The 14,393-nt window shown below is 43.3% G+C and overlaps 1 protein-coding gene across 1 annotated transcript in view; it reads left to right on the top strand.

The window, feature by feature from the left end:
• The first annotated feature begins 4,036 nt into the window (after window positions 1-4,036).
• GPATCH2L (G-patch domain containing 2 like) overlaps window positions 4,037-14,393 on the top strand; it is an 85,927-nt gene continuing 75,570 nt past the window's right edge. Inside the window, exon 1 of the mRNA XM_042781024.1 lies at window positions 4,037-4,698. Coding sequence (XP_042636958.1) covers window positions 4,037-4,698 — 662 coding nt within the window. The remainder of the gene's footprint in view (window positions 4,699-14,393) is intronic.

The following is a 14,393-nucleotide window of genomic DNA, read 5'->3' as shown; positions in this document are numbered from 1 at the left end:
GAGGCAGTATCACTACGGAAGTAGGATTGCCCAACCTTCCTTTTTTACCTAATGCTCTTTTTCTGTTCCAGGATCCCGTCCAGAACACCGTATTACATTTATCCGTTGTGTCTCCTCAGGTTTCTCTTGCCTGTGCCATTCTCATCACATCCTATCAAGGCTGCATATTATCAACTTGACTTATTGTTGATGTTGCCCTTGATCACCTGGCTGAGGTGTATCTGTCACAACCATTGTAAACTTACTCCATTTTTTGGGCCGTTTTTCATACTGTACTTTTTGGAAGGAAGTTATAATACACAGCCCAGTTTAAGAGGGTGTGTGTGTGTGTGTGTGTGTGTGTGTAGATAGATAGATAGATAGACAGATAGATAGATAGGAGCTCTGGTAGCATACTGCCTAAGGCACTTGCCTGCTAACCAAAAGGCTGGCGGTTTAAACCCACCAGCCATTCCTCGGAAGGAAGATGGGGCAATCTACTGGAGGGGTCGTTATGAGTCGGGTTCGACTCGATGGCACATAACAACAACATATATATATATATATATATATATATATATATATATATATATACCAAAACCAAACTCACTGGTGTCTAGTCTATTGGACTCATAGTGACCCTTGCGTTTCTGAGGTGGTATCTCTACGGAAGCAGATTGCCCAGGAGTGGCTGGTGGGTTTGAACTGCCACCCTTCTGCACAGCAGTCCTAGGTACTACCCCACCAGAACTCTCTCTCGCGCGCTCTCTCTCTCTCTCTCTAAATTATCTTACATAATTATAACGCTGCACAGGAAACATGCCTCATTTTTCCCATGAATTTATTCAATCTTTTCTTTTTAAATCTCAGTATGGACTTAAGGTTATTTCTTTATACCTTGGGTTATAAATTCAATACAAGTTTATTAATTCTATTAATTTTGCTGCTCTAGTCATGTATAACTTTAATGCTGTGTAACTCACTGCAAAAGTATCCTGGTTATAGGTTGCACCAACTCTCACTTTAAAGACAGGATCCATTTCCCTCCAACTTAACACATCCTTTCTAAGAGTAAGTCAGCAAGCAAAGGTGCCTCTCCCTAACGCTCATTCTCCTTACACCTCCAAAAACGATATAGCCAGATCGCTGGGGTCTTTCCTCGGATCGACAATTTAGTCCAGGAAAAGCATCTCACCCCGCCCTCACCAACCACCCACCTTGCTTGCCTCTCTCTCTACCCGAATCTTCCGGATTCCCCAGGGCTCCGCCCCTAACGGGGCGGAAGTGGGCGCGGCCTCAGGGCGGAAGCTCTGCGCCTGGGGCGGTCCTTCTCGCCTACGTTAACTCCTCCCACTCTGTTACCACTCCACCCCTCCGGCCCAGGCCGGAAATGAGGTCAGTGAGGGAAACCCCGGCGGGGAGAGTCGGCCCAAAAAGCGGCGGCCGGAGGAGGCGGTTGCAGTAGCCGGTGAGGGGGAGGAGCGGGATGAGCAGGTTGGGGTTCATGGGACCCATGCCAGCGGAGATCAGGACTCCGGGCCGCAGCTGAGCGGCTAGGGGTGCCATGGCTCCGTGGCAGTCGGCGGGAGGAGCGGTGGTGGCGGGGCCTTGCTTTTCAGGGCCCATCGCCCCCCATCCCGGAGAGTGAGGATGGGGCTGTCTCCGGGGCGACCGTCCTGTCCTCTCCTCGAACCTTTCTGGCTCTTTCGGGCCGGCGACAGCATGTGGGCTAGATGTCCCGAGCCGTGGTTGTCTTATTCCTTGAGGGCGGGTGAGGGCGTGGAGGAGAGTCCCCCAAACACGCTTTTCTTCACTGATGTGGCCATGTTGCCATTGCCGAAGTGGGAGGGAGTTCAGCCTCCAAAACTTGGCTTCTGGCAGCTTCTGACCTAGAATGGTTGACCCCTGCCCCTGGTGAGCCCAGAGGAGAAGGTGCCTCCTGCTTCCCCGCCTGCCCTTCATCCTGCGTTTGCCTTTCTTCTTACTTGCTGTCCACCAGCTTCCTGTTTCTTCTTGTGCGTGACTCAGACAAGCTTACCTCTCCTCGGGAGCGTGCCGGGGGTTCATGCCTGGATTTGGAGGGGTCCGCTGGCAGGCTGCACCGATACTGGAAGTGTGGGACTCTCAGGGTTCTTTTTTGTCATCTACTGTTTGCATTGCAGCTTTTTTTTTTTTTTTTTTTGGAGGCAGGAAAGGATTCTGAACAGGCATTCGATTAGAAGTTGTTGGCTAACTTCGTTCCACTTGGAAAGTTTGTACCGTTCTGCCTGACTTTTTAAAGTAGTAGTTCATTACAGAAGTAAATTTAGACATGCTGTTCTCGCTAGTGTAGCTTATCTGGGTTTTGGGACAGTTGTCTCCCAAGTGCAGATTGTGCATTTTAAACAGTTTTAAAACACTTCTTATTACTCAAGAAGATGTGGTCTTTTTGTGTGTGTGACTTTTGACACGTTGAGAAATTTTGTTTAGGTGGTAGTTTTGGAACTAGATGTTTTCAGTGCTCACACAGATGTGGCAGATAAGATGTTTTCCTGCCTTTGAATTCATTGTCTTTGGTACAGTGTGAAAATAGGTCTTAGAAAGCCCTTTGCAAATGTAAACTGCACAAACGGAAATACGGTCTGAGAGTTGCGCCAGACAGGGTTTTAGGCTCTAATTATGGTCCTGAAGTTGCTGCGCTTAATGAGCCCTAGGCAAAAGTGGTTATTTAATGTGTGTTATAATAAGGTGTTAGACATTTCCTGTTAAAAGTGAATTTTCAAAATTGTCCTGCTATTCTGCTATTCCTGTCCCTTGAAGGTTTGAATCTGAAGTGACTCTTGATGTGTGATGGTTTGATGAGAATGGTTAGAAAAATAGAATATTTTGGAAAGCAGTTAGCCACAAATCTTAGAGGCTTCACCCAGGGGCAGATTACCCAATAAGCAAAGTAAGCACAGACTTGCATATGTTCGCTTACTCATCTGTAGTGAACAGCTTCACATGGGTTCACTTGTATTTTCCTTGCTTATTGGGTACCCGTCCCTGTCAGGGATTGTAAATTTGAAAAGAGGCTTTGATTCAGAAGGGAGGTACTGTGGGGTGGGGAGAAAGACAGATGCCAGCTATACCTAGATGCAGAATCTTTGATGTGGTGAAAAAATGTGAAATTGTTTACTGCAGATTAGTAAGTAAGCAGGAGGAAGTCCGTGCTTACCTTGCTTTTTGGGTAATCTGACACTGGTTCCACCCCATCCCTGTCATTCTAGCCTCAGTAATTTCCTGTTTGTGCGGCATTAAAGCATTTAATTAGGATGATTAATTTTTGAAAGATGGGGAGAAGAACTTAAAAGGTGTTAATTATTAAAATCATATGACATACTCTATAGCGTCCTGTCCCTGGTAGCTGCCAGGTGGTAGTCTGGACTAGAATGGGCATAGATTCAGTCTCCTTTTTCCATTCTGAGTACAATCCTGGACCACCACAAAGACTTGGATCACTAAAACTGCAAGCAGTCTTCCTTAGGGTATGTCACTAACTTGTCTTTCTGTCCTTCACAACATGCATTCTCACCAGTGATCCCAGACCATAGACAATCAGTCCTTCATTCTCCTGCCTGGGGAGACTGGACCCCTACCCTGTGGTGCCCTCACCCTGCCCTGGTTTTGAAGTTGTGTGTTTTTCTGCTTCTGTCTGTTGAGACAGTCTCTGATCTGTTTGGATTTCATTATCGTGTAATTCAGTTATGAGTTTAATTGAAGAAAAAGGGGAAAGATTGGTTCCCCTGAGTTTGTTTGCTTGTGTTTTGCTAATGTTTCTCTTGCCACCTGGTGAGTGTTTGAGTTTTTGTGGTTAAAAACCTATTGAGTTCAGACATTTTACAAGGGCCAGATACCTTTGGGGGAGCATGGGAAGGGACAGAGTGTAACAGAAGGAGCAGCCCGATGAAAGGGGACTTTATTTTCTATACACAGGTGGACTCTGCAGTGCTGTAATATATTTTATAACATTAGTCTAAACCATTAGGTTCTATTCAGGCTTTTCTTTTTTGATCTTCCTTTTGGCAGATGTGGCCCCATGGATGAGCTGGTACATGACTTGGCCTCAGCCTTGGAGCAGACATCTGAGCAGAGTAAGCTTGGCGAGCTGTGGGAGGAGATGGCCCTGAGCCCTCGGCAGCAGAGGCGGCAGCTTCGGAAACGGAGAGGCCGGAAGCGCCGGTCAGACTTCACCCACCTGGCTGAGCATACCTGCTGCTACAGTGAGGCCTCGGAGTCAAGCCTGGATGAGGCCATCAAGGACTGTCGAGAAGTCGCTCCGGTCACCAATTTTAGTGACTCCGATGACACCATGGTAGCCAAGCAGCACCCAGCTCTCAACACTGTTGTCAAGAGTAAGCAACATTCCTGGCACGAATCCGACTCCTTTACTGAAAATGCACCTTGTCGACCACTCAGGCGCCGGCGGAAGGTGAAGCGAGTGACATCTGAGGTGGCTGCCAGTCTTCAGCAGAAGCTCAAGGTGTCAGATTGGAGCTATGAGAGGGGCTGCAGGTTCAAGTCTGCTAAGAAGCAGCGTCTGTCTCGCTGGAAGGAAAATACTCCCTGGACCTCATCAGGCCATGGGTTGTGTGAATCGGCAGAAAACAGGACTTTCCTAAGTAAAACGGGAAGGAAGGAAAGGATGGAGTGTGAAGCAGGTGAACAAAAACAGGGCTCTGATGAGAACATGTCCGAATGGTGAGCTCTCCCTTCCGAAGCCAGGTTTTCCCCATTCATTTTACCCAAAGTATAAACCCACAGTCTTGATAAACCCCTCTTTCTTGCAAACCTGCCATATTGACTTTGTAGTCCTCCTTTAATTAATCAGCTTGTTAATGTCTAGATTTTTGAAATGCCATCCCTGAATTTCCTTTCTTATGTCAAGAAGGCTATATGTCATAAAAATAAGTTTGTTTCTAGAAACAGTTTAGAATGTGTACCTCAAATGCATAACTGAGAATTTTATTTTAAAAATGATCTGTTGCTGTTTATGCCATGCAACCCATACATAGATACGGTTCTTAGAACCAGGGTCTCAGCAAAGGTTGCTGTGTATGTATGTGTATGTGAGAGAAAATACTGGTGCACATGGAGTCAGTAAAAGCTCCCAGTAAGCTGCCTTTCCCCATGAAGAATCCATTTGTGCTGTAATTTTGTTCTTTGCTACATATAATTTGACTGTACTGAGTTTATATTTTATGGATCATGGTCAGGTTGTTAGAATGGGCTTTGAAAGTAACATGTTCTGAGCCTCATTAGAGTTATACCAAGTGTGATAGCCTGAGAAACTTCTGGAGGGGTGGGTACATGTTTATGTCAGTGTAGTTTTTGTTAATTGTTATAGTCCTAGGTGCATTGATACTGTCAGTTGATACTTCCTTATTATTATTATAACCTATGATAGTTTCTCAGTGAGGGTGTTATTGGTGTTTTAGATGGGACAGTTCTTTGTGCTGAGGGAGTCTCTCTCATACTGCAGGATGTTTAGCACCTGTCCTTTGGCCTCCTCGCCCCCCATCCCCCATAACACTCATTGTACCAGCTCAGGGCCCCTCAGGAGTGCTTCCTCGGTGGGCTGAGTATTCTTGGTTGAGAACCGTTTTATTCTGTGCTTGTTACTACAGTGGAACTTGTGAGAGCCAGAATTCACTGGGACTGCCTTGTTTTTCTGGGTCTTACAAGTTTTCCTGCCTTTGATATGTAGCCTTACCACTTTTTGATCACTCTCTGGAGCGGAAAATATTTGAGGTTTCCTTCTCTGACAAGTTTCACCTTACACAAGTTCTAGCTTTTGCAGGTTATACTATACATGTAGTCCCCAACTTATGACCAGGTTCTATTCTGACAACTCTGTTATAAGTTGATTCTGACGTAAGTTGAATATCTCATTTTTTTTTTTTTTTTTTTTAGTTTTCATTATTATTGCCTTTTATTATCACTAAGGAGCTCTGGTTGTATAGTGCCTAAGGATTTGACTGCTATCCAGAAGGTTGGCGGTTCGAACTCACCAGCCACTTCTCAGAAGGAAGGCTGGGCAATCTATTTCTGTAAAGATTCACCACCTTGGAAACCCAAAGAGGGTCGCTATGAGTCAGGACCCACTCAATGGCAGTGAGTTTTTTTTTTTCCCTCCATTATTTTTATAGGAGCTCTGGTGGCATTGTGGTTAAGGCATTGGGCTGCTAACCAGAAGGTCAACAGTTCAAATCCACCAGCTGCTTTGCAGGAGAAAGATGGGGTAATCTGCTTCTGTAAAGACTTACAGCCTTGGAAACTCCATCGGGCAGTTCTTCTCTGCCGTCTAGGGTCCCTATGAGTCAGAATTGACTCAGTGGCGGTGGGTTTATAAATCATAACCTTGAACATCTGCAATGAACATCTGAGAATGATAACATCAGCAGATTATGTGCTACAACATCGTATGTAGTACATGTTATTAAAGATACCAGAACCCCTGCCATTGACTCAGTTCTGACCCATAGCAACCCTGGAGGACAGGGTAGAACTGCCTCATAGGGTTTCCAAGGCTGTAATATTATAACTTCTGGGCACAAGGAGCCTGGAGAAATTGAAGTAGGCAGGAATTCTGCCAAAACTAAAGCCACTGCCATTGAGTTGACTGCAATTCATAGTGATCCCCATTGGGTTTCTGAGGCTGTAAATCTTCATGGAAGTAGATTGTTTCTCTTCCTCACTCGGAGCAGCTGGTGGATTTGAACCACCATTTGTCTTCTGGTTAGCAGCCAAATGTCTTACCCACTAGGCCACCAGAGCTCCTTGATAGGCCACCTCCTTCAAATTGAGGAGGCCTCCTACCACAGTTTGGGCTGTCTCCTCCTGTCCCATGACTTCAGAGTTCTTTCATAATGTGGATTCCTGAGTCCTTGTAGCTATGAAGGACTAATATGTGAGAAGTGTCAGATGTACAATGAGAAAATTCTTGAGAATCTTCTAATTATTTAGGAGTCCTACATTCCTCTTGGAGCTCTGGTAGCGTAGTGCCTAAGGCAATTGACTGCTAACCAGAAGGCTGGCGGTTCAAACCCACCAGCCACTCCTCGGAAGGAAGGAAGGTTGGGCAACCTACTTCTGTGGTGATATCGCCTCGGAAACCCAAGGAGGGGTTGCTATGAGTTGGGTCCGACTCAACGGCACATAAAAACAACAACAACAACACATTCCCCTTGGCTTGTGTAGATTCACTAGTAGTGACAAACAAGTCCTCCCCGCCCCAAGTCCACCAGAGTGGTAAAAGGGACCATTCTTTTTCTTTGATAGCATATTATATTCCACTTCTCCCCAACAGTAAAACCAAACCATACCCACTGCCATCGAGTCAACTCCAATTCATAGAGACCCTGTAGAATTGTCCCAAAAGGTTTCCAAGGCTGTAAATCATTATGGAGGCAGAATGCCTCATCTTTCTCCTGCTTTGTGGCTGGTGGGTTCGAACCACTGACCTTTCAGATAGCTGCCGAGTGCTTGAATCGCTGTACCACCAAAACTCCTTCCCCAGTGGTAGAAAATCCTTTAGTTTTCAAGCTGCTCTCTATTAAGTGCTCCTTATATTTTATCAGCGGTAGTGACGGTTGTCAGAGCGTACGATCCAGCTTGTGAAAATATTAAGATGAAGTTGGTCGTTAAGCTAGCTGAGTCTGGTCAAAGAATATAGATTCTTTTTAAAAGCATATATTTAGGTGTTTCAGATTAGAATATGTGTATTTCAGTCAGAGAGGTTTATTTCCAGTTTCCTCACATTTACCCTTTATTAACTAAACATGTAGTAGTTTTAAGCTTAATCAGTAATTCTTTTTATTTTTCTCTTCCTGTTCTTTCTTTAATTCTGCATCAACCAGTCCTTCCAGAGTCCTGGGAAATGAAACTAGTTATGATTTTTTTTTTTTTATGCCTGCATAAATAGCAAACTGTTATTCTATTATTTTAATATTTTTCTGAGATGTGTAATTGCATTTTCTAAAATGGACCAACTCTTGTAAAATTACTTTCTACTGATTTTTATTCAAATTGTATAGGAGCTATTAATTCAGCAATTCATAGCCTAATTTTGCTCTCTTCTGCACTAACACATCATGTGTTTGTTCCCCTTGAATATTGTGTAGCTTCTTTTTCTTCTGTAAGTAAACTAGCTTGGTGATGGCCTGAAGTCTCAGGCAGAGCCTTCCTAAAGTGATGTATTAGAGGCTGATCTCACAGGAAAGAAAACATTCCCTTCTCCTGGAAGGCAAGTGACAGAGATAGAGTGCTAAACCTCCCCCCTCCTTCTCCAGCCCAAGCTGACCTTCTGCGGCCCCTTGGTGCCTCTTGTTTTCTTATTTTTATAGAAAATCAATTTCCCTTCTGACACAAACAATAGCTCAGAAGCAAGAATAAATGGGAGAAAGCTGAGATCTCTGTCCATCACCTCTCACTTTAACTCCTCCAAACTCTTTAATTATGAGTGTGCTTTGCTCCAGGTGTTTGCGACAGTGAAATTGCTAAATGAGGACCATTTTAACCAAAGATTGGATGATCAATAACACTCTATAGCAGTAGCTTGTTGGATCAATAGCATTCATTATTTCATGGTTAAGGTAAGTAGCCTCCTTTGCAAGTGGAGGTCATTAATCAGGTTTACTGGAGCTGTGGAAAAGAATATATGTGGCAGGCTGAGGATGTCCTGTTTTCTGTTCTGTAAATAGGGATGCTGACCAAGAGTCTTCTTTACCATTGTCTCAAATGGTAGCATTGCATCTGAGAGTACTGGATGGCTGGTGCAGTGTGCTCATACAGGTTTATTCAAAGTTGTGCCAGTATAGCTTTACCCACGCCCACTTCCATCGAGTCAATTCCAACTCACAGCAACCCTTTAGGACAGAGTAGAACTGCCCCATAGGGTTTCCAAGGCTGTCAGTCTTTATAGAAGCAAACTGTGTTGTCCTTCTCCCACAGAGTGGCTGATGGAGTCAAACTGCTGACTTTTGGTTAGCAGCTGAATGCTTTAACCACTACACCACCAGAGCTAATAGTATATCTTTAGAAACAACTGAAAAAGATAACTTGGGAGGTGGATATGTGTGGTGCAGTGAATTACTTGGCATGGCTTTTCTAACCAATCTTTGTGACTCCCACAGATTATTGGGTGGGACCATTCAAATAAGGTACATGGAACTCTAATGTGGGGATTGGTTAGTTTTGTCATTCTGCCAGGCTTAAGATGAGCCTTCCTGGAGGCAGAAACAGGGATCTCAGTGCATGAGGAGAGAAGAGCTGGAGGTGAAGTGGAGTGCATCTTTGGGATCCATGGTCCCTGTGCTGGACCTCCTTGACAGACACACCTGGCTGAAAGTTGCCCGGCCGAGGGAAGGTGGCAGTGGATCCAAGAGGTATGAGACAGAGCAGTGGGCTTACCTCACCCGCAGAACAAGAAAGTTGAGTGCCCTTGGGCAGGAGGCTTGCTGGTCGAGAGGGGTGCATATAGGTGTACCTATTGGCAGAGCTAAAAGAGCTTTGTAACACTTGCCCGAGCGAGACAGAGGCCTAGCCGAGAGGCCAAGTCCCAGAGAGGCATGCCTGCAGGCATAGCAGAAGGGAGACTGCTGTGATCAAAGAATTGTGTCCTGAGCACGTTCCTCAACCTGAATTGTAGCCTGTTACTTCCTTAATAACCCCCATACGCATATTGTCTGTAAGTTCTGTGTGGCCATTGCAATGATTGTCAAACGCAGCAGAGAAGCAGTGCTGTGGGAGGGACCGTTGGTGTCAGAATTGGTAAAAAAGCTGGAGCGTGGGTAGCATGTCTGGCCTAATAGGAATAAGCTTTAGGCTGTTGATGGTGACTTTGTTTCCCCTGTGTTAGGTTGGAGGAGAAGATGCCATCTCCATGCCCTTTTTGCAGTATATTATTATATTTGAAAGTCTGCTTCTTGAAAAAGGTCCCTGGGTGGTGTGAGCACTTTGTGCTCAACTACTAACCAAACTTGGTGGTTCAGTCATCCCCCACCGTGCCGTGGACGAAAGTCCTGGTGATCTGCTTCCAGAACGATTACAGCCAAGAAAACCCTGTGAGGCTCTGCTCTACTCTGTGACATACAGGGCCCCATGAGTCAAAATCAGCTTGAAGGCAGTGGGTGTGGTTTTGATTTGACCACTTGAAAGAGTCTGTCTCTTGAAAGAAATGCTAGAATTATCCTGTGTGGTTCCAGAGGAGGGAACTAGGGACTCATGAATAGAAATTACAGAAAGTTAAATGTTGCCTCAATATAAAATACAGCATTCTAAGATTTAGAACTCTGCAGGAATGAAGTGAATTGTTTGACCAAGTACTGAGTTCTAAATCACTGGAGGTATTCAAGGAAGGGCTTGGTGACCAGTTACTGGGTTACTGTAGACTTGAGAAGGTTGAGTTGAATGACTGCTAAGGTTTCTTGCAACAAGCACTGAGATTCTGTGATTCTTTTTCTGTTACAACCTACCCTCTTTCATTGTAACTTCTTACTTAAAAAGTCGTCTACTAAATAGCCTTGACTGCCTGCTAAAATTCCCATGAAGACATAAAATACTGCAAATTCATGTCATTGGTAACTAGGTTTTAAAAGTCTATCTATTTTCCAAGATTTCCTCAAACTACAGGGTTGATAGAACTGGACCAGAGATTGTGAGCAAAAGCCTCCCCACAGCAGTGCTGTGCCTGCCTCAAATTGATAGCAATACCTTTCTTCCATTTTCTGTAGTCTGCCCTTGGTTCAGAAATATAGGTTCTGTTCCAGTCAGAAAACTGGGCAGCTGCAGTTTGAGACAGTGTTGTTGTGTCCTTCGTTTTCCAAGTAGTGTGTAGGTTTTGACTCCCAGAAGACACTTGGATGGGGAGGTATTGTCTCTAAGTGTAAAGTATACCCACTCCTCACTTACTGTCTTGGTTAGCTTCCAAAGATCAGGTCAGTGGTTGAACCACCAGTTCCTCCATGGGAGAAAGATAGGGCAGTCTGCTTCTATAAAGATTTACAGTCTTGGAAACCCTGTGAGGTTTCCAACTCCTATAGAGTGGCTATGAGTTGGCATTGATTTGACACCAGTGGGTTTGGTTTGGTTTTAGGTGTATTGTTGGCATGGGCAGAGGAGGAAAAAGCTCTCTTAATAGTGCCTTCTGGAGGTTTCAGTGTTTTATGTACCACTGCTTACTGCACACTCCTGGAATGGTGTCAGAATCATGCCATGATGATAAGGAGAATATCCTGTCTCAGTCCAGTGTAGCTGTACTACATAAAAGCCTACCATTGAAGCTGGGCATTAGGCTAGTCATTGTGCATATGTGCTCCTGGCCAGTTGTAGATCTGAGAAGGGCATGCTGCCCATGACCACAAGGGGCTAGAGACTGGGCCCAAGAGTATGCACTCTTTCTGTTGTGAACACTAGTTTGGAGTAAACAAATTCTCAACTGGAGGCCTTGGAACAAGTTCTTTGGAATAAGGGAAGGGAAGCATCTTTCTGAAACTTCAGAGGAAGAACAAATCTTTGAAAATGATTGCCACTGGGAACCAGAAGAACATAGTAGAAAATCTTCGTCAGGATACAGGAAGACATAATCACTTTGAAACAAGAACAGAAAGGAGAGAAAGACAATCATCTGAAAAAACAGTAGTATAGGAGGAAGAGTTGTAGGGAAATTAAAGATGTCATTGCAAAATTAAAATGAAGACAGTTTGTTGTGCAGAAAATTGACTTGATGATGCAGAAAATTTGGAAGGTTTCCCAAAATGTAGAGGGAGGAGCTACAAAGGAAGATGATTGATCTTGAGGACAGAGAACAGAGGCCTTGCCTGTGAGTTTGTGAAGAAATACTCTCGAGGAAGAAACCAAAGCAGTTGGAACAGAAGAAGAATTTAAAAAATTTAACTGAAGGCAAAAAGTATTCCCAAATTGGAAAAATTGAGTGCAAAGATTAAAAGGGAAAACTAATGAGAAGAGACCTTTACTTACACAGATCCTGGCAATATTTTTGCATCTTCTGTTGGGATGAGGGAGGGTGGAGCAGGTATAACTGGTTAAGGGTTAGCAGCCGAGCACTTAACAGTTGTGCCATCAGGCCTCCTAGTTTAAATGGATAAGAAGTATGTGTTTTATTACACATGATGCCTATTGATAATCTACTCTGCTAGTGGATGCCATACCAAATCATCTGTTCTACTGACTGTGAGTGCCTCTTAAGGCAGAGAAGCTCTGGCGGAATGGTTAAATGAATAGATACGTGAAAATGCGACTAAAGGAAAGTGTTAATGGCAGATTCCAGATGATAGAGTCCCAGGTATTAACTAACATTTTAACTTTTGTGTATTTTTGAAAAATATCATGATAAAATGTTAAGGTGGGGGAAGACTCTAGACTGCTGGTTAGGTTAACTTTCTTTACACTTCTGTGATTTCAGTTGGATGTGGTTCACTTGCTTTTCTAACAGTATTATAATACTTAAGTAGTACAGCTGATGGTCCGGAATCCAGGCTTTAATTTGTATGTATGTAAAATCTTGGTGCTTATGCTGCTGAATAAAGTACAGGGACAATTTTGAGTGGAAGGCACAGTAGAAAAGTCTGATATTTTACCACCATTTTAACTTTTGCATGATGTTTTTAAAGATATTTTCTGGCTTCTAAAATGGGGTGGTTTCCGTAATTTTTATAATACAGGTTAAATTCTGGATGTCTTAGCTATCTGATGCTGCTACCACAAATGAGTGGCTTTGACAGTTGTTTTCTCACAGTTTAGGAGGCCAGGAGTCTGGATCCAGGGCACCAGCACTAGGGGAAGGCTCGCTCTGTGTGCTCTCTGGGGGATGTCTCTCTCAGTTTGGGTGGCCCTGGTGTTCCTTGATCCCTTGGCAATCTCTGTGTGGCATGTATCTTCCTCTCCGTTCATACTTACTTTCTGTGCCTGATCTGCTCTGTTTATATCTCAAAAGTGAGTAGATTTGACACTCATCCTATACTGATAGGACCTCTTAACAGAGAAAACCTTGTTCCCAAATGGGAATAAGAGGTTAGGGGCTAGGATTCCAACACATATTTTTTGGGGGATACGATCTGTAACACTGGGCTTGCCTACCCTTTAGTAATTGCAAAATAGTCCTTCTTGAAAAGTATTTTCTCTACCTCTTTATATCCTTCTCCCACAGTCCAGACTAATAGTTGCTTATGAAATCAATACATTGATTATTTTTCAGATCTTTACTTGATGATAATACAGCACCATTAAACACCACTTCAGCTATTTCTACACATGTAGTTCGGTGGCATTGGTAACGTTCTTCATCTTGTGCCATCTTTCTCAACAACCTTTTCCAAGTGATTTCACCATCATTAACATGGATTCACTACCCCGCTCAGGTTCTCATCTATCCTTTCAAGTTGCTGTTGTCACTTTGATCGCATATATTTATGTAAAAGAGTGAAATGCTTAATGAAGACATTTTTTGTAATTAAGCTACACTATTATTTGGTTTAAAGATGACTTCAGGGGATAGTTTCAGTTCAAGGTTTAAATATTTTTTCAAGGTAAACATTTTGGGATGATCATCCAGCCTCAATGGCTCCAGAAAGTCTAGGATCCATGAGATTTTGAAATTCAGTTCTGTCTTTTCCCCCCGTTGATCAGGATTCTTCTATAGAGTGTTCAAAATGTTCCGTAAGGGTACAGGGCACCATCCAGTTCTTCTGATTCATGGCAAAGGTGATTGTTCATGAAGGTGATTGGACACATAGCAAGTGAATACATTAAAATTGACATGTTTCATTGTTTGTTTTAGTGCTGGGTATAGCACAGTGTCTAGCATATGGTAAATGGTTAATAAATGCTTACCAATGAATGAGTGGGTGACAGTTTAGGAGAAATTCTCTCCCCCTTTCCTGTTAGAGATGTTACATTCTCCCAATGTAGGATTTAATTTTTTAATGATGACTATATTCCCTCTCTAAACTATTTGAGATCTATTCTAGGAAGATTTTTGTATGTAAACTATTCATAGATTATAATTATATACACCATGGGAGAACAGGTAACAGAACAATTCCAAGGCAGGACAAAAGGGCATTGATGCCTCGAGGAGTTAGTTGCTGGCATTTCAGGAGAAGACAAGCCTTTATTGTCTTTTCTTTGTGGGCATTGTCCTGTTACTTTTATCTAAAAATTAAGAAAGACTGAGTTTCTGACTCCCAACTAAGTTTCAGAGGACTACAAGAGAAGTGGACACTAGAGGTAGTATCGTATTTTTTTCTTACAAAATTAAGAAACAGAGCTTTTTATCCTTGCCTAGTAGGGAACTTATTTTTAGCAGAATATTAGAGTATATTACCTCAATTAACATTCTATAATTGGCTAAATAATTATTAAAATTCTACAGATTT

This window comes from Orycteropus afer, unplaced genomic scaffold (assembly GCF_000298275.1).
Source record: "Orycteropus afer afer isolate SDZICR_OR568_19922 unplaced genomic scaffold, OryAfe1.0 scaffold00079, whole genome shotgun sequence".
NCBI lineage: Eukaryota > Metazoa > Chordata > Mammalia > Tubulidentata > Orycteropodidae > Orycteropus > Orycteropus afer.
This window is presented reverse-complemented; position numbering and strand designations above follow the sequence as displayed.